At 40.7% G+C, this 20,550-nt stretch overlaps 1 protein-coding gene across 3 annotated transcripts in view; it reads right to left on the bottom strand.

The window, feature by feature from the left end:
- Nucleotides 1–1,553: 1,553 nt before the first annotated feature.
- The window catches only part of LOC111852495 (nectin-3-like), a 58,399-nt gene continuing 39,402 nt past the window's right edge, over nucleotides 1,554–20,550 (bottom strand). The window contains exons 3-6 of one of the 3 annotated variants that reach the window (XM_072705864.1): nucleotides 9,484–9,825; nucleotides 6,895–7,200; nucleotides 4,144–4,249; nucleotides 3,936–4,050 (exon numbers count right to left, since the gene is read on the bottom strand). In XM_072705864.1, coding sequence (XP_072561965.1) covers nucleotides 4,008–4,050; nucleotides 4,144–4,249; nucleotides 6,895–7,200; nucleotides 9,484–9,825 — 797 coding nt within the window. In that variant the 3' untranslated portion in view covers nucleotides 3,936–4,007. Of the gene's footprint in view, nucleotides 1,665–3,935; nucleotides 4,051–4,143; nucleotides 4,935–6,894; nucleotides 7,201–9,483; nucleotides 9,826–20,550 lie in introns of those variants that run through there. The other 2 variants (XR_011984995.1, XM_072705865.1) reach the window with 2 other exon arrangements.

Below are 20,550 nucleotides of genomic sequence, written 5' to 3'. Positions count from 1 at the left end.
ATCATAATCTGACAATCCAAAACTAAGCGATTAGACAAATCTAGTGATGAAAGTCCAGGGTATGCTAGTGTAACAGATTTAAAAATATATACACTTGTGTATTGTAATATAATTGCACAAGAGCTCTAGCCTGTATTTTAGTTTTCTGGCACTCAGCACACCGCCTGCCGCGGTCCTAGTAGCTCCTCCTTCTCCCATTGCCTTATCTGTTTCCTTTTTAGAATTCTTCTGGAAAGAGGTAGGTTGGGTGACGTCAGCCAAAAGTTTAGTCTGTGAAATATTAACTTCCAGTTGTGCCATCCATAAGTTTATTTATCTATATTTGTCTCTTATACAGTATTAGTCGGTTATGTTTGTAATATTAATTATGTAAATGTATTTTTTTTTTGTTGTGTTTTGCTAACCCGCCACATGTGGTTACCATCACAGCGAAATTAGCTATGTTTGCGTGGGTTCGCTATCGAGTTGTAACCCTGTGTTTGTGGGCTGTTTTAGGAGATGGAGATGTGTGTATGGAAGACCAACGAATTATTTTAATATGCTTTGTGCAGAGAATAAAACTCCAACGCAGCAGTTCAGATGGCCTCGGGTCATCCTTAACACATAACACAACGCAGAAGTTATTACACCAGTTACACTGTCATATGTTGACTGTTAAAAACGAATAAATTGTTTTGTTTCAAGTAGAATAGATTACTGTAATTCACTCCTGTGTGGTACTTTCAAAACTAGGCTGAAAATGCATCCTTCCCACAACTGCATATACTAATCTACAATAATATGTATTTTTTAAACCAGATTCTATTTTTTATTTTTTGTAATTTTTTCGTAGTTCCTGGTCACTTTCGTGTGTCATTGTCCCATAGTACCCTCAGCTAGAATGACAAGGCTGCATATACCCCTTAGCCCAGAACATGTTAGGTTCAAATCTCAGCCGTGGCACACTGAGGAGAAGGATGTACTTGTCATTCCTTTTGTCACAGTTCCTGCATGCCCACGTTCTCCTGCCAGCATCCAAACAATTTTTTAATACTGTGACTGTTTCTGCGAAGGGGTCTCACAGCAGTAGCAAATCAAAGCTGGTTATAACATTTAGCTCATGTGTACCTGGTGTAACCTTGATCTTCTTGGATTCCTACAGAAACACAGACACCAGTCAGCTAAGAAATGTGCTTCACTCCAATTCAGAATCATGCTCATCTCAGCAAGATAATTCAAATGAAGTTACCTCCGCTGTAACACTGTCTTCCATGTGTAGAAGCTCAAGAGAATGAGTGCAGAAAACAAGACCACAATGGCTGCAATAGGACCTCCATAGTAGCATCGGGTAACATCTGTAAAAAGAGCTTATTCCTGCTATTTGAAATCCTCATCAGTGCATATTTTTCCCATGAAGAACTTGAATCATCATTAGTGTGCACAAGGCTGCCCTCTGCTGGCTCATGCTGACAGCGTCACATTATTATTAGTACTATTACTAATACAGTCTAAATGCCCCTTGCACTGATCCTAACCTGTATATACAAAGAGGGTCCCAGTAACTTGGCCATACTGGTTTGATGCCTCACAATACATACAGGCCATTCAGCTCAGGGTCCCTCTTTAAAAACACCAGTCTGCCTCCCTCTGGTCTGAGTGAAGGACCGAGTACTTCACTGTCCACTCTAAGCCAAGAGGTGAAAAACAGCATCAATACTACATTACCCAGAAACACACAGGCCAAAGACATAAAGAACTGACTACTAAACACCAAAGATGTTTTACATGAGTGTAGTACTGGGACCACATAATGATAATTTTTGAGTTATGTAAAATGAATAATTAACAGCCATAAGTGTTCTGTGCAGCAACCCGTTATCTGAAAGCTGCAGTCTTGGTTTTGTGTAACAGACACATCCACAGGGGGAGTGTTAAGGCACAATGGTTATATGCGTTCAGAAATGTGGCAGTATTTTGACTGGGGAACAGAAAATAACATGTTTTATGCAGAGTCTAAAGATACTTCCCTTAAGTAGAGGAGTAAGTAGTGGAGCATCTGTACTATAACACCCAATCCCCTATAAGGACCTCTAAGTCCTGATTGGTCACAAAATACCCACAAGCCAAGCTTCAAACATACAACAAACATTATCCTCCACCATTTTGGTATCAGGGTGTTCACCTTTCATCTAACCACCCAATTTGCTTGATACTCATAATATGCTATTTTCCCAGTGGGCCTCTACTATCAAGCTTATATAGTTTGGGTGCATGATGATTCATGCTTATGCACTTAAACGCTATCACATAACATATTGCAGCTACATTCTAGATGTACAGCTTTCTGCACACTCCCATTGCAGTTTCGAACCCCTTCTGCAGTCCCCCCCCCCGCTTCCTGCAGATGTTTCCATCTGTCCGTCTCTCCAACGTCTCTTGGCCTGTTCAGCTGACTACGTGCATGCGGCTGTGAGACAAGGACACACTGCGGCAGATTCAAAACAGCATCTTCGTGCCTAAGGCCTAAGACACAACAGCAATCCCACAATGCCCCCCTCCCCTGGCCTACCATTGCTTTTAATTTCAGAGGGGGGTGCTTTGCTGTACCTATAAAAGGTATATTTTGACTTAGCATGCCATTATAAAACATTGTACAATATTATTAATATTATTATTTATAATTCACTATTTAGATTGAAAAATAATTTTAAATTGATATAATGTTTTATATTTTTATAATGTTAATATTTTCAAATGATTTTTCCTTAAAATTCTACTTTCAGGATGTTTAATGTGAAAAGAGCAACTTCCAGCTCGCCAGAGAACCAGTGATAAAATTATTTTATAACGACAGAAAAAGGTCAATTTGTTTACAAACTGTTCTTGATATTCAGGGAAGAGTTATTCACTAAAACTTTATACAGTTACGGTTATATGTGACCTGATTTTTACATACACTGGATCATTAACACTCAAGCTATGTAATGGTGTTTCCTTGAAGTTCCATGTATACAAGGGTCCCTTGTGTCCTCAGAACAGGGTTCGCTAACTTCGGTCCTGGATGGCCAGTCTGCAACACCGTTTGCAGGTTTCCCTGCAAATGTCTCTCTGCTCCAGCAGATTGGGGAGAGTCTGATGGGACTCGTCGGACCCCCAGAAGGTGGTTGCGATCAAGGACGCCCTGCTTGATATGCAGCAGCTGAGTAAGGCATCCCTGAGGAAGGGACATTGCCTTCCAAGAAGGTCACGTCCCCTACTCATGAGAAGACCTGGAGACAGAAGAGGACCAAAAATCCAGTTCCCAATCCAGAAGAGCTTGTTCTCGATCCAGAGAAACTCACGTCTCCAGTTCCCAGGCTAGAGGAGCCTGTGTCTCCAGTTCCTACATCATTTTATATAATGTTTTCAAAAATATGTCTTGCTGCCATGAGGCTCTAAACATCTCATTTATCTATCTATCTATCTATCTATCTATCTATCTATCTATCTATCTATCTATCTATCTATCTATCTATCTATCTATCTATCTATCTATCTATCTATCTATCTATCTATCTATCTATCTATCTATCTATCTATCTAGCAGGAACATCAAATACCATACTATATTACAATCCTCTGGACAAAAGGAGGCTCTGAAGCCAGACCCAAAGGTAAGGTTGCTTTGTTGTCGTGGAAGTGGGATGGAGTGACCAAACAGACACAGCCTATGAGTGAACATAAGGATTTTTATACAAACACAAACACAACCAAGCAGAAACAAAAGAACTATGAGGGAAAGGCGAAGTGGCTAGAATGACTACGTTCGAGTTAAAATCCGGGCCCGGGCACGATGAGGGGAAGGATGTCACTGTGATTGCTGAGGAAGAGGATTAAACTGTGATTCTTGTTCTTCTTCTTCTTCTTCCTGTTGTTGTTCCTGCATGTGCACGTCCTCCTGTCAACATCCAAACATACATAATTTTAAATTGAGACTGTTTCTGTGAAGGAGTCTCACATCAGTAGCAAATTAAAGCTGGTTATAACATTTAGCTCATGTGTACCTGGTGTGACCTTGATCTTCTTGGATTCCTACAGAAACACAGACATCAGTCAGCTAAGAGATGTGCTTCAGTCCAAATCAGAATCATGCTCATCTCAGCAAGATAATTCAAGTGAAGTTACCTCCGCTGTAACACTGTCTTCCATGTGTAGAAGCTCAAGAGAATAAGTGCAGAAAATGAGACCAAAATAGCTGCAATCAGGCCTCCATAGTAGCCTCGGGTAACATCTGTAAAAAGAAGAGCTTATTCCTGCCATTTGAAATCCCCCTCAGTGAATATTTTTTCCATGAAGAACTTGAATCATCAGTAGTGTGCAAAAGGCTGCCTTCTGCTGGCTCATGCTGACAGCATCACATGATTATTAGTACTATTACTAATACAGTCTAAATGCCCCTTGCATTTAGGACCAAATACTTCACTGTCCACTCTAAGCCAAGAGGTGAAAGACAGTGTCTACACTGTCTACCCAGAAATACAGAGGCCAAAACCATAAAGAACTAGTTAGTTACTAAACACCAAGGATGTTTTGCATGAGTGTAGTACTGGGACCACATAATGATAATTTTCAAGTTATGTAAAATCAATAAGTAACATCCATAACTGTTCTCCACAGTGACCCATTATCTGAAAACTCTTGGTTCTTGGTTTTGTGTAACAGACACATCCGTATGGGGAGTGTTAAGGCACAGTGGCTGTAACATGCCAGGATTTCGATTGGGGACCGAAGGAGTCCGAAGATCCCTCCCTTTTCCAGCAACGCGGTTAACTTGAGGGATCATGTGAAAAGGCAGCTCCCTCCCATTCTCACCAGCAAAGCAGAACCATCAGTATCACATCTGCCACCATATTTTGGGAAAAAGGTTTACCCACATACCGATACAGCAGACCCACATGACGAGGGTAAAAAATGTCCTGCAGAGGAAGGTTGAGCCATATTAATAAATGATGTGACAGCTCTCTCTAAATGGATTTGCTGTCTTTATTAACAGCCACTATCATCTTAATACTAGCAGCAGCTTGACACTCAGGGATACACGCTAAACACACGCAGTGCCAAGGTTGTCAGGTTTCACACTTCTGCCGTGACACTACACACAAAATCTTACAGGAAATCTACACTCACCTAAAGGATTATTCGGAACACCTGTTCAATTTCTCATTAATGCAGTTATCTAATCAACCAATCACATGGCAGTTGCTTCAATGCATTTAGGGGTGTGGTCCTGGTCAAGACAATCTCCTGAACTCCAAACTGAATGTCAGAATGGGAAAGAAAGGTGATTTAAGCAATTTTGAGCGTGGCATGGTTGTTGGTGCCAGACGGGCCGGTCTGAGTATTTCACAATTTGCTCAGTTACTGGGATTTTCATGCACAACCATTTCTAGGGTTTACAAAGAATGGTGTGCAAAGGGAATAACATCCAGTATACGGCAGTCCTGTGGGCGAAAATGCCTTGTTGATGCTAGAGGTCAGAGGAGAATGTGCCGACTGATTCAAGCTGATAGAAGAGCAACTTTGACTGAAATAACCACTCGTTACAACCGAGGTATGCAGCAAAGCATTTGTGAAGCCACAACACGCACAACCTTGAGGTGGATGGGCTACAACAGCAGAAGACCCCACCGGGTACCACTCATCTCCACTACAAATAGGAAAAAGAGGCTACAATTTGCACGAGCTCACCAAAATTGGACAGTTGAAGACTGGAAAAATGTTGCCTGGTCTGATGAGTCTCGATTTCTGTTGAGACATTCAAATGGTAGAGTCAGAATTTGGCGTAAACAGAATGAGAACATGGATCCATCATGCCTTGTTACCACTGTGCAGGCTGGTGGTGGTGATGTAATGGTGTGGGGGATGTTTTCTTGGCACATTTAGGCCCCTTAGTGCCAATTGGGCATCGTTTAAATGCCACGGCCTACCTGAGCATTGTTTCTGACCATGTCCATCCTTTTATGACCACCATGTACCCATCCTCTGATGGCTACTTCCAGCAGGATAATGCACCATGTCACAAAGCTTGAATCATTTCAAATTGGTTTCTTGAACATGACAATGAGTTCACTGTACTAAAATGGCCCCCACAGTCACCAGATTTCAACCCAATAGAGCATCTTTGGGATGTGGTGGAACGGGAGCTTCGTGCCCTGGATGTGCATCCCACAAATCTCCATCAACTGCAAGATGCTATCCTATCAATATGGGCCAACATTTCTAAAGAATGCTTTCAGCACCTTGTTGAATCAATGCCACGTAGAATTAAGGCAGTTCTGAAGTCGAAAGGGGGTCAAACACCGTATTAGTATGGTGTTCCTAATAATCCTTTGGGTGAGTGTATATTACAGGAAGTCAAAATATTCGTTGCAACATATCTTATTTCACACTATTCCCTTTTTTGTAAAGACTCCAAATACAAGACGAACTCACTTATTCATACATATTCTGAGAAAAATATACCCGTCTTATACTTGGACCAACACGATCATTTTTTGTGGTTGCTGTTTTGTTTTAAGAAAGTAAAAGTTTTTTTTTTTTTTTTTTTTAAAAGCTATCCTATGAGTGGTAAGTTCACAAGTTTGGTATCTTACTGAGCTTGACCTTCATTTCAGTGTTTTGTTGTTGTTAATAAGGCTTTGGCACACAGAAACTGTCAATTAAAACACATTAAGTGAAATATTGACTTACAGTGTGAATTTGTGGCTTTGAGTAAAAGAACATAAGAATAATATTAACAATAATTTTTAGCAAATGCAGCAAAGACTCACCCTCTCGGTAAATTTATTGTAAAATGATTACTGTCTATGTCTGAAGTACATTCCACTGTAAACAGTGACTGACTTGCAGTGGGTTTGGCCTCCCAGCAGTACTCACAGTGCACTGAGATCCTGTACGGCACAATCTCCTCATGCTCCAGGGCTGTATGGTTCACCACACACTGCACCTCTCGGCCATTCATGGACCTGGTGGGGGTCACCAGCAGGTAGCTCCTGACGGTTGTGGTGCCGTTGGGGTTCTGTGTCGCGTTATTCTGGATCTCAGTCGGGCCATCCAGCTGGTCTGTGCGCCATGACACCCCTGCTGCTGGGCGTCCATTGGCAGCAATGCAGGTCGCTAAGATGCCACTCTCTCCTCCGACCACCAGGGGCGCCGCAGGTGTTACTGTCACTACAGGACGAACTGTCACACAGACTGAGTCAACGAAACATCCCACACAGTGTGTTCTGCAAAGAGCTGAATCTGAGGCATTCCAACATAAGAGGACCAAGAAAACTGGAAAAGGCAAGACCTTTGCCTGTGTTTCTGCTTACCTGTGCAGGATAAATACTGAACTAATACATGAAAAACAGCACAAAACAGACACCGATATAGGCCAAAGACAGGCTGATAAACCTTATTTAATAAAATACTGGATTGCTTGTTCAGAGACGTGACAAATACAGCATGTGAATCTTCCCCGAAATTGTTCAATGCTGCCATTTGTTCCACACTGCACTGTTTGTTAATAAGCCTGGTTCGGCACAATCGAATCAGCTTATCATGAGGATTTGCTGAAAAGCATACAAAAGCACCATAGCTCAGCTCTGAATAGGGATCCTAACCTGCCAGACAAATTAAACGAGTTTCATGCAAGGTCTGAAACAGCTATTCCACCAGCCACCCCCTGCTCCCCCTCCACTGCCACCCTTCTGCCTCCTGCAGGATGAGGTGAGTGCTGCATTCAAGAAGCTGATCTTCAGGAAAGCAGCAGGTCCAGACAGGATCAGCACTGCCTTGCTGAGCCTCAGTGTAGCTCAGTTGGCCCCAGTATTTTCCACCAGATTTAATATGTACATGTACAGAGCTTCAAACTCTCTACCATCATTCCAAAGCCAAAGTCCTCAAAGATCTGACTCAATGACTCCAGACCAGTTGCCCTTGTAACTGTGGATATGAAAGAATGAGTGCATCATTCTGCTATACTTGAAATCCTGTACTTCCCAACTGATGGACCCATATCAATTTGCTTATTAAGCCAGCCAGTCTGCTCAGGATTCAGTCAGCATAGCGCACAGCAAGCAAAGATGATCCTCTCTGACCACACATCCTGCTCACCACCTCTTACAGCTCCCTCCCTCAAGGAACTGCTGCAGGTCACTGCCCAAAAAGACTAAATATTTCACCAGCAGTTTTTTCCCCATAGCTATCAGGACTCGAATCTCCTTCCTTTACTCCCCTCCTCACACACTACTAACATAATATACAATTCATATAAATAGACTGTCTACTCTGTCACGTTTGTCTGAGTTGCGAGTCTGAGTCAGGTTGCAAGTCAGTGAGTCAAATCCCCACAACTACAATCAGAGAGAAAACGGTTTCTGAAACCAAGAAAGAAACTACACTACACTGTACTAACCCACTGCCACCACCACAGATGCATACAGTTGAGCTCTCATTACGTTACTAAAGTGACAAATTTCATTTTTAACTTCACAATTAACACTGGAACACATGAAAATCAAGAAATTATTCAAGTTCGGGCAAGCTGTATATTTGGTAAATATTACACATTTCAGTATAACCCCTTCACATTCGCGAGGGTTAGGGGCAGAAGATCATTGCGCAAGTGCCCCCTGAAAGTGAAAGGGCCCCCTCTCTGTAGCGATCATGAGTCTAAACATCTGGTACAGTGTTTATCAACGTATCGTACAGTGTTTTTTCTGTATTTAACCAAATAAACTTGTATTAATGTATTTACTTTTCAATTACTGATATTTAATCAGTTACAGTAATTATTTACTTATTTAGTAACAGTAGATATTTACTTATCGTATAATATTCATATTCAACTTGTGATATTTTCAACTTACAATGACTTCATCAAAATGTCACCCCATCGTAAGTCAAGGAGCACCTGTACTGGCCATACTGCAAATGACGAATGCATGGAATATAAATATCTAGGTATATGAATAACATAAATAATTTAAATGATTAACACGTACAAAATATTACAGTTATCCACCCAATTGGGGGGGGGGAGGGGGACTGTGCAAATATTAGTGGAACGTGCAATAAATGTGTAAGTGTAGTTTTAGACCTACGTGTCACAACAAGGACTCAGAGCATTCAGGTAAAAATACGTCAGTGAACTGACATTTACAGGTGATCCATCCAATACTTCTAGAAATTGTGCATGTGGGTGAGTGTGGGACGAGTACGGATTAGGATAGATTGGGTGGGTGGAGTTTGTTTGGGCGCTATTTTGTTTTTTCCTTCATATTACATATTTCCTTCAAGCACAGTCCAGGAAACAGGTGGAAGTAGACAAACATACAATGTATGTGACGGTTTCGTGATACAGTCCCCTGGTCATCTTTCCGTTTGCTGTTATCATCATTATGCACAAATACAGTTTCTTTACATTTAATTTTTCCAAACTTTATTAAGCAGGGTGTTTCTTAGTAACAAACACTAACTTACCATGAACTGTCAGCCGAGTTTCTGTCTGGTGCGGCCCGCTTGTGAACAGCGTGAAGATGCAGGTATACACGCCTTCATCATGCAGCGATACATTCAAAATCTGAATTGATCCAGTTTTCATGGTTAAGTTCCCAATAAATCGGACCCGATTCCCTAATCCGTTGACATTTCTTACATCCCGGGGGGGTAAGATGACCAAGAAGTTGTGATTGTCAGGAATTCCTCGCGTCCTTTTTTGCCATGTTACCTGCTCCAGATCTTCATCAGTCTCAGTCAGTCTGCAGGATAAATTAGCGCTGCCCCCTTCAGTGACGTATACCGGCCCGTTTACCACCCGAATAGCTGCAGAGAGAAGAAAGCGAGAGGTGAGGAGCGCGCTGCTGTCCGATATTACGGGGATTACAGAATATGGGAATGGATGAGCAGCGCGGCTCATTACCAGACAAGTACCAGGGCTTCTCGGAGCTCTGAACACGGAAACCGTTTATGTTCTTCAGCTGTTGATATAATGATGTATGTTCTGTAGTTCATTCAAGTGCTTCTTGAAAAAGGTTAGCATAGAGCCCTAAAACTGAGGGAGAAATGCGTTTTATAACATTATATCCTATAAGATGATGTTGTTTTAGTAGGAGCAAGTAGCCTATAGGTTGTCAGAAATAATTAACGCGGGAGGAGTCTTTGCGCAAGGTAAGGAAGAACGAGGGGATTAGCGGCCTTGGACCCCCGCTGGCCAGAGACGAGTCAATAAGACAGAATAAGGAACATCTGGTGATCCTGTGCGGGGATGTTACTCTCAGAACAGACATTGAACACTCACTAATCTCACTCGTCGATCTTTACCTGCGTCGTTCGTCATTAAGATTTATGGCAAGCCAAATTTCAATTAATAATATTGCGTTTAGTCGTCATAATGATTTTTACTAGTAAAAATAATCTAAATAGTAAAAAATAAAATTTTACTAGTATCCTACTAATAAAAATTCCATATAACAATGATTCATTTTTTTCAAGTATGAATTCTCATCTGTAATAGTAAGAACTGTATTTCGACTAGTAAAAAACAGTATTGCATATACACTATATCAGGGGTATTTAACTAAAATTTCAAGAGGTCCAGTTACAGAAAATTTCTTGAAGCAAAGCTCCGGAAGATCATATTATCTAACTATTTAGTGTGATATATATTTAAGTAGCCTATTAGTTGTATCAACACTGCATATAATCAGTACCTGACTGTCAAATCAAATTAATTCAGTACAATTCAAAATTCATTCATAATTTATTGTCACGTGAGACAGAACTTCGGCCAGCTGGCTGGAGTGAGATTTTCAATTCGAGATGTCTGCACACATATCTAACAGTTCTTACCTTGTAAATGGTCTGCTTTTGTATTTAACCGTGTAAATACACCTTTAACGTATCTAATTTTAGGTTTATAATGGAATAATATACATTTGCCGTATGATTTCCAGCGTGAGTCTGAAAGCGTGTCATGCCAGATGCTTGAGATTTGGCAGCCATGAAAACGTACATTTTTTGTTTCACCTGAGTTTATTTATATAACAGATAACATTACTTTATACATATTTTATAAAGCAGAAACTTCAACGTACATGAAATCAACAATAAACTACGTCTATTTATTCAACATGTATACATACTGTATTTGAAAACTTTTCAGCTGTATGATTTCAGGACAGAGCAGTCACTCTATTAGGAACATTACGGATTTTGGTTCCGGATGTTCGCATGGCACATTAGCGCAAACATATGGCTGCATAAGCCGATCGAACTACGTCTTGCTTGGTGGTTAAAGGCGTTTGACGTTCATTAGCTTGGGAAATAGCGGTTCTAATGCTAAACCGCTACCGAAAAGACTACAAACGCTGTGCCGGATAAAATAGAAGCGTCCCGTCAGGTTTTAAATAACAACTATCGGTCCGGTTCCGTATGGGACAGCTTCTGGGTCCGGACCTGGACCGCGGTCCGCCTGTTAGTGACCTCTGCACTATATGGACAAAAGTATTGGCACACACCTCTAGGATATCTATCTGAAATTCATATTTTGGATATTTACAATTACAATGTGGGTGATTCTTGTTTTGGACCACATATTTGACTGTCGGTTTTCTGAAAATTGGAATGATTGTATTTTATGGTTTAAACATTTTGTCAGGACTATACCATACTTAGCTATGAGGAATGCATGTTTGCCAAGCTCAGGGGTTGAAAATATTATAATTATGGGATGTTTTTTGTATATTTTTCTCCAGACGTTTTCCACCCTGTTAGGGACATGTACATGGTAATCACAGAGTTTAAATAATGTACAAGTCAAACAATACTGAACTTTTCTGGGATACAATGTGTCCCTTTTGCTATGATAAAAGTTTAATTCTTGTAGCATTAACAGTTTTAATTTTATGAAGAGTACAAAATGTCAGAATAATGGAATCTGTGTATTTTTTGCCCCCATTTTGTTGTCTTGTATGAGGAATTTTATTAATTAGAAATAAAAGTATATGTAGATGCATTATATGTACCTCATTTAACAAAACAATATACAAATATACCAAACCCTTACTGTTGTGATTAAAATATTTTTTAAATCATTGCCTAACAGGGTGGAATTTATTACCAATTTCTAATGTATAAACGATCTAAATAATGTCCCAGGAATGTACAAAGTTACTACTGTAAGCACTGGGAGCACCACGTTTTGGACCCATTATTAAAAATGCTAAATAAACGGCATATTGGCAATTTGAAAAGAGAATGAAGCTGGTTGCTGAAACAAAGACGCATGGCGCAGCCCACCCAAGCCAAGAGTTTTAATAAGAAATATTATGCATCACGAATATTTAAATATTGCGTGATTATGTCGTTTCAGTATTGTTTTTGGCATCATTCGCAGTTTTCTGTGATCTTCCATAAAGCATGGAAAACATTCCTGTTTAATTGTTCTCTACCAACGCACGAATAACAAATCACAGATGTAAAATTCGCAAAAATGAAGGGGATAAAAATTTCAACATTACCTTCCGTCGTGAAGCGAAAACAACTACAAAGGCAAACAACATCAATCACGTTCATTTTATCATGCCTTGAGGCTGTTACCGAAACCATAGGCTGAACTCGTGCTACTACTTGAGTCCACGCGGAATTCCTGACTGGGAAGAGTCCTGTGCGGAAATCCTGCCCCCTTTCGAGCGCACGCACCTGCTCAGTTTGGCGGTTATTTACAGTTTTTCTCCATTGGTTTGGCTCATTTCTTGAAACCGAGATGACATTCTCAAAATAACATGGACAAATCTCCAAACCACCTTGCAATTGTTCACAACAGAATGTCATTTCTCATTGGTTTTATCAAATTGCAAATGCTTTAGTACATGTCTCAAGTGACTCTGTGCTTTTTTTCAAATGATTATGTACAAGTAACTACAGTTAGCACAATGAGCCCACATTTAGCACATTTTCCAAATAAATAGATCTTGCTGATCTAAACTGATTAGTTGATTTTTCAGTGAAATGGTTACTCTCTCCAAAACATATCAGCATGGTTTCATTGTGTAAGTCATCATATGCACAATTGTCTGTTCAACTGTCAAAATTACAGTTTTTCTCATTTGCTAAGACACGCTCAGTGAAACTGGGATTCACTTGATCTTCATCATCACATTCTTAGCACAGGAGAAGTCTTCTCTTTCAAATGCCTTAACACTTTTTCATTTGTTTCACACATTTTTCACACCCTTTGTCAAAACAGTCACCACAGATCTCATTGAAAGATCCCAAACTCCATTGGATTCACTGTGTTGAACAAAAGGAAAACATCTATTAACAGCTGATAGAAAGTACTTGCATAATTATGAATTTCCAATGTACCTGTGTGAAACTTGTTTGCACAACTCTTCAATCAGCAATCAGTCTGTACACCTATAAATCAAGGTGTATATCAAGGTTTTTCACTGGGTGCAAGAGAGGATATTGAATGTGATGTGGATGAAGCCAGGTGGCCCCATCGTCAAGGCAGAAGAGACTGAGTATCAATAGTGGCTATTTCTTTTTATTTATACTTTATTGTAATAGATTTTATTTTTATTTTCTTAGCATCTGATAGATGTTATTTTGGTTTACATGTATTTTCTGTAATATTTACAGTATTTCAGGTTTTGGCCACAGTTTGAAAAAAAAGAATGTCATGGAATCAATAAAATTTGCATCAAAGCATTTCTGATTCTGGATCCAGTTCTTTGCAAGAAGTCAAATTTGACACAGCCTGTGTAGAAAGATAACAGTTGGCACTGGCATGACAGCTATGTAATAGGCTACAATGACAAGCAATGGTGCACTGATTCGCACTGAGCGCTGCATTTTGAATTTTGTTGTCCATTGTGTAATGATTGATTGGAAGAGCTCATACACTTGTTTGCAAGTTGTGCTGTTTGAAGGCAAAATTTGCTTTTGTTTCATATTGTAAATGTTTTGGCACGGTTAGAGCCTTTTGCAAACAAAACGTGCCACTTTGACCATGAGTGCCACTGTTTAGGCCTGTGTGTTAACTGATTTGAAAATGTGGAGTTTGAGTTGATTGCAGCATCAAAGCAATAGAGAAAAACTGTAGTCAAGGATATAATACCATGAAAGAATTTCTTGGAACATTTGATAAATTTATGACAGTAATTGACAATCAATCTGGTGAAATTAGAACTAACGAAAGAGCAGTTTCCCACATCTCAGATGACCAATCAAACAGAGAGCAGCGCGTCGATGGCCAGGAGGATGAGGATGGTGGCCAGGAAAGAGAGGGTGACAATGGCGACCACTGAAAATATTACTGTACTATAGTTCTGAAACTTTATTTACAGTATGGTAGGCTAGAGTTTTTTTTGTTTTTTTGGTTTTTTGTTTGTGTTTATAACTGTTCACATTTACAGAATCCTGTATACGTTTTCTTTTCACAGTATGTTCTCTAATGTTAACATTTCTTTGTACGAATAAAAATGTTTACAGTTTCCTTGAGTATGAGTGGTTTATTGGAGGCTGCTTTTACTGTAAAATCTTTTAGTTTTATTCATAGTTGTATTCTGTTGCTAGACCTGTGCCTCAGTGACAAAACGTCTAAGCATTTTGACTTGCAGTGCTTAAACAATGCCAAAGGTGTAATGCATTTTGGGGGCATTGACTATTTATATGAGAAGGATATTTAGTTTTGACATATGGATAAACTGTTTTGGGAGAGATATGAGCTTTTGCAGGGGATCCATGGTGTTGTGCTAAACCATCCAGGTATTTTGACTGTACTGACCTTTTATATGGGAAAGGAATCTGCTTTTGAAGCATGGATGAAGAGTTTGGGGAAAGATATTTGATTTTGCTAGTGAGCTATAATGTTGAGCAAAACTAAGACTGTTTGGCCAAATTACCTTATGGTTTTGAGAATGTCATCTCGGTTTCAAGAAATGAGCCAAACCAATGGAGAAAAACTGTAATTGCATTTAATTCACAAGAACGGCCTATAAGGTTATCTGTACTGCAGCTGCTGTTCTCTGCAGTTCTCCTTCCTTATCTTTTCTGCCAAATTCCTTCTACTCCTAACCCTGAGCTGTACGCTCTACAGCTTCCCTTTTGTCCCCAGTAACAACAATGCCCAGTGTACATTACTGTTTTCCCCACAAGCACATCCAGACAATCTCACTATGTTTGGGTGTGTGTGGCGTAGAGATAGTGGTTAGCACTGTTGCCTCACACCTCTGGGACCTGGGTTCAAGTCTCCGCCTGGATTACATGTGTGTGGAGTTTGCATGTTCTCGTCGTGTTGTCGTGGGGTTTCCTCAGAGTACTCTAGTTTCCCCCGACAGTCCAAAAACATGCTGAGGATATTTGGATGTGATGGGCTGGCCCCCCATCCTGGGTTGTTTCCCTGCCTTATGCCCATAGTTTCTGGGCTGAGCTCTGGACCCCCCCTGCAACCCAGAAGGATAAGCGGTTGGATGGATGGATGAACATGAGTTAATAAAATCTCATAATTCACCCGGTCCATTTATCAAAAGATCCCAAGTATCACAATTTTCTATAAACTGAACTACATACCACATACATAAAACACATTCTAACATACAAGGCAAGGAGAACCAATATAATATAATATAATATTCATGTCAGGATTAGGGCCTCAAACCCTTTGAGCTCACTCAAAAGTTTTTGCAGGGTCCTTTATGCCCAAACGAAAAGATCCTAAACATGAACAAAATGATTCCAAAACAGTACAGAAAGATTCCGAACCTAGGCAACTCAACACTATTATAGTTTATACATTCATTTACTTATTTTACAGTGTTGCACTCTCCGTAGGGGACTTTAACCCCTACCACACTGGGACATTAACCCAGTAACTTGAACCTCCAGAGTATGTAGGGGAGCGACCCCTGATATTCTCTGTATCGAGGAAGGAAATTTTGTGGGTCTGCATGCATATGTGTACAAGTAAGGGATAATGTACAGGCAGCCGGTAGTTATCGCAGAAATAAGCCCCGACAGTGTGATCAGGACCCGACGCGAAGCGGAGGGTCTTGTATCACACTGAAGGGGCTTTTTTCGCGATAACTACCGGCTGCCTGTACATTATCCCGCTTATTACACGGCTACTTGCCACATAAGGAAAATGACATGAATGACATGGACATGAATATGAATTTGAAACATTTTATTGGCATATTTGTTTTAAAATAATATTTTTATCTTTCCGCGAAACGATATAGTACCACGTGACTATGCGTTATTACTTTGGAGCGGTTATTATTTGAAAATAACGAACCTGCAAATGTCTCAACTGACCAATCAGAATCAAGCATTCCAGAGAGCCGTGTAATAATCACAACTAATATCAAAGATCATAATGAAACTAAACAATATGTGCAACTGTGCAACAGTTTTAATAACTGAATAATAGTGTGCATGTCTGTGTGTGTATGTGTGACATGTTAGTCACTATCAGAATCAAAGTGGTAACTGGTGTATCAAACTGGTGTACTGGCTTGATGGACACACCTTGGACAGTCTATTACAGGGGTGGGGATGTGATCCATGGAGAGCCGCTGTGAATTTCTGGGATGATCTCTCAATCAGCCAATTATAAACAGTGGTTCTCAGCTGCAATCCTGGGGACCCGCTGTTATTGGCTGATTGAGAGGCCATCACCCAGTTTTCCTTTGACTTTGAAATGTTCCACACACACACAATGCAGAAGTTTTTTGGGCTTGAGAAGTGGAGAAATACCAGTACAACTATCCCAGACTGGTACCCATGAACAAGTTTACCTTTTGGCTAAGAGCCACAGCATTAGCAATCACAATTTATATAAAAGATAAATACAAAGCTTACAGTGCTATCACAAAAATAAATGACTTACAGTAGTATATTTGAGGTACGAAAGTAAGTCTGCTTTGCCAGAGTTTACAGAGTATAACACGTTTGCACATGGTGAGACCTGCTCTCTCTCTGACACGGTAATATGATATTAAGGAATGTGGAGCTGCAGTACGGCTGCAGTTTTTACATTTATTTCGAACACACTCAATGGATTAGCCTCCTAATACATATCACATATGCTAATTCCATATTCTGCTCCTTAGTCACTCAGGTCACCCTCACATCTCCTCCATTCAGTCCCCCACTCTCATCTCAGGACCAAAGGTGACCGGATTTTCTCTGCCGCTGCCCCCAGACTTTGGAATAGACTCCCATCCAACATTAGTTCTTTGAATTCAGCACAAATAATCAAGCAAGATAATTCAAGTGAAGTTACCTCTGCTGTTACACTGTCTTCCATGTGTAGAAGCTCAAGAGACTGAGTGCAGAAAACAAGACCAAAATAGCTGTAATCAGACCTCCATAGTAGCATCGGGTAACATCTGTAAAAAGAAGAGCTTATTCCTGCTATTTGAAATCCCCCTCAGTGCATATTTTTTCCATGAAGAACTTGAATCATCATTAGTGTGCACAAGGCTGCCCTCTGCTGGCTCATGCTGACAGCGTCACATTATTATTAGTACTATTACTAATACAGTCTAAATGCCCCTTGCACTGATCCTTACCTGTATATACAAAGAGGGTCCCAGTAACTTGGCCATACTGGTTTGATGCCTCACAATACATACAGGCCATTCAGCTCAGGGTCCCTCTTTAAAAACACCAGCCTGGCTCCCTCTGGTCTGAGTGAAGGACCGAGTACTTCACTGTCCACTCTAAGCCAAGAAATGAAAAAAAAAAAAAAAGTGTCAATACTACACTACCCAGAAACACACAGGCCAAAATCATAAACAAGTGACTGCTAAACACCAAGGATGTTTCAAACGCACAGGCTGGGGTCTTGGCGGCTGCTGGATGGAGGGAAGTTTGATGATTGTTTTAATCTTGTTAAATGAATTGAGAAAAAGAGTGCATGGGGAATTTAGGGAGGGATACCTACTATGGTTTAGCGTGGAAAGTGTGTGGTTTGTTGGGGAATGTTTTATATGTATTGAGCATTTAAACCTAGTAATTACCCTTTTTAGACTGACGGTTTGCTGTCTTGAATTTGAGGTGGTGATTATTTCTGCATAATAATGAAGTGTGTTAAAGTCTAACCGATCCCTTTAGACCTTGTGGGGGTGTGTAATACTGCGTGATGGTGGGTGGCACTAGTTGCTGGCTTGGTGCTCAGTAGGTTAGAAAGCATACCCATATTCCTGCCTGCATTTACTTAAACCTGGCATTTTTCTGAACGTTATATTTTGTATAGAATAAGAGAAAGTATATTTGTTACCGTTTTTTTGTGTGCGGGTTTTTGTGTGGAATCTGGGGACGCCTACTGGACCGTACCGGTTTACAAAAGGTGGTGGCAGCTTAAATAGGAACATTGCTGTTACATTACACTGGCGGCAGTGGTGGGATCTACTTTAAAATGTCGTCTCCCGGTTCCGCATGAGTGACCAATGAATTTGGTCCAGGTCAGTCAGTTAACGTACCGAATCTGCAGCCTGCTGAACCTATACTTGTACAGCCATTACAACCATCTGTACAGAAACCAGTTTTTATGCCAGAGATTTTTACTGGGATGGGGAGTGTGAGAGAAAGTCACCAGAGGGGTGTTTTTGTAATCAGCGTTAGAGTGCATCTTTGCGCAACTAATGCAAGAGTGCCTGGGTGTTAGGCAGCTAATAATGTAAGCTTAAGAGAATTAAGAGTTAACCTTAGTGTAGTAATATGTGCTTGAACTTTGTGCTCATTAGACTGAGCAGAGAACAGGCTGGAGAACAGAAATGTAAGTTTAGAGTGCGTTTGGCAGACGGAACAGGAAAACCCCAAACCTGCAGTTGAGTGGGGGCTGCATGCAGGTGGCTAGACCCCTAAGATGAAGGCTGTATAAAGTATATATGCCTCCCCCAGCCGGTTTGATCCAATTCTGGGAGGGGACACAAGCTATCTGTGTACCACTATAAAGAAGATGTTAATTCCATGGTAACGCTCGTCAGAACGGTGGTTGCTCCCTGAGCTCGGCATTAAAGCGACGTCACAACCCAGAATACCGTGTGGGATTGAAATGTCTACGACAGGAGGGAATGGTCTGATTGCTCTGAGCAATTTGAATTTGCTTCTGAAGTCTGGAGTGAGGAGTGAAAGTTTATGTACTGCCTACTTTTAGGACGTGCCCGGGATATACACTCAGCTAAAGGATTATTAGGAACACCTGTTCAATTTCTCATTAATGCAATTATCTAATCAATCAATCACATGGCAGTTGCTTCAATGCATTTAGGTGTGTGGTCCTGGTCAAGACAATCTCCTGAACTCCAAACTGAATGTCAGAATGGGAAAGAAAGGTGATTTAAGCAATTTTGGGGGTGGCATGGTTGTTGGTGCCAGATTATTTCACAATCTGCTCAGTTACTGGGATTTTCATGCACAACCATTTCTAGGGTTTACAAAGAATGGTGTGCAAAGGGAAAAACATCCAGTATGCGGCAGTCCTGTGGGCGAAAATGCCTTGTTGATGCTAGAGGTCAGAGGAGAATGGGCTGACTGATTCAAGCTGATAGAAGAGCAACTTTGACTGAAATAACCACTCGTTATAACCGAGGCATGCAGCAAAGCATTTGTGAAGCCACAACACGCACAACCTTGAGGCGGATGGGCTACAACAGCAGAAGACCCCACTGGGTACCACTCATCTCCACTACAAATAGGAAAAAGAGGCTACAATTTGCACGAGCTCACCAAAATTGGACAGTTGAATACTGGAAAAATGTTGCCTGGTCTGATGAGTCTCGATTTCTTTTTGAGACATTCAAATGGTAGAGTCAGAATTTGGCATAAACAGAATGAGAACATGGATCTATCATGCCTTGTTACCACTGTGCAGGCTGGTGGTGGTGGTGTAATGGTGTGGGGGATGTTTTCTTGGCACACTTTAGGCCCCTTAGTGCCAATTGGGCATCGTTTATATGCCATGGCCTACCTGAGCATTGTTTCTGACCATGTCCATCCCTTTATGACCACCATGTACCCATCCTCTGATGGCTACTTCCAGCAGGATAATGCACCATGTCACAAAGCTCGCACAAAGCCTCACTTCATTTCAAATTGGTTTCTTGAACATGACAAAGAGTTCACTGTACTACAATGGCCCCCGCAGTCACCAGATCTGAACCCAATAGAGCATCTTTGGAATGTGGTGGAACGGGAGCTTCGTGCCCTGGATGTGCATCCCACAAATCTCCATCAACTGCAAGATGCTATCCTATCAATATGGGCCAACATTTCTAAAGAATGCCTAGGGCTCTCATCCCCTATTCTACCCCTTTCTCTCCTTGTATGGGTGTGTGTGTGTGTGAGAGTATGTGTGAAAGTCCCTCCTCTTAGATGCAGATACGGGTACGACAATATTTAGACAGTGTTCCTGGTGGTCTGCTTGTGCATATGTATGTATGCATATATATATGTGTGTGTGTGTATGTGTATGTATGTATGTGTGTATATATATATATATATATATATATTTTTTTTTTTTTCCGCTGATATTAACGT

Source organism: Paramormyrops kingsleyae, chromosome 23 (assembly GCF_048594095.1).
Source record: "Paramormyrops kingsleyae isolate MSU_618 chromosome 23, PKINGS_0.4, whole genome shotgun sequence".
Classification (NCBI taxonomy): Eukaryota; Metazoa; Chordata; class Actinopteri; order Osteoglossiformes; family Mormyridae; genus Paramormyrops; species Paramormyrops kingsleyae.
The sequence above is the reverse complement of the archived record's forward strand: the minus strand, read 5'-3'. Positions and strand labels throughout refer to the sequence as shown.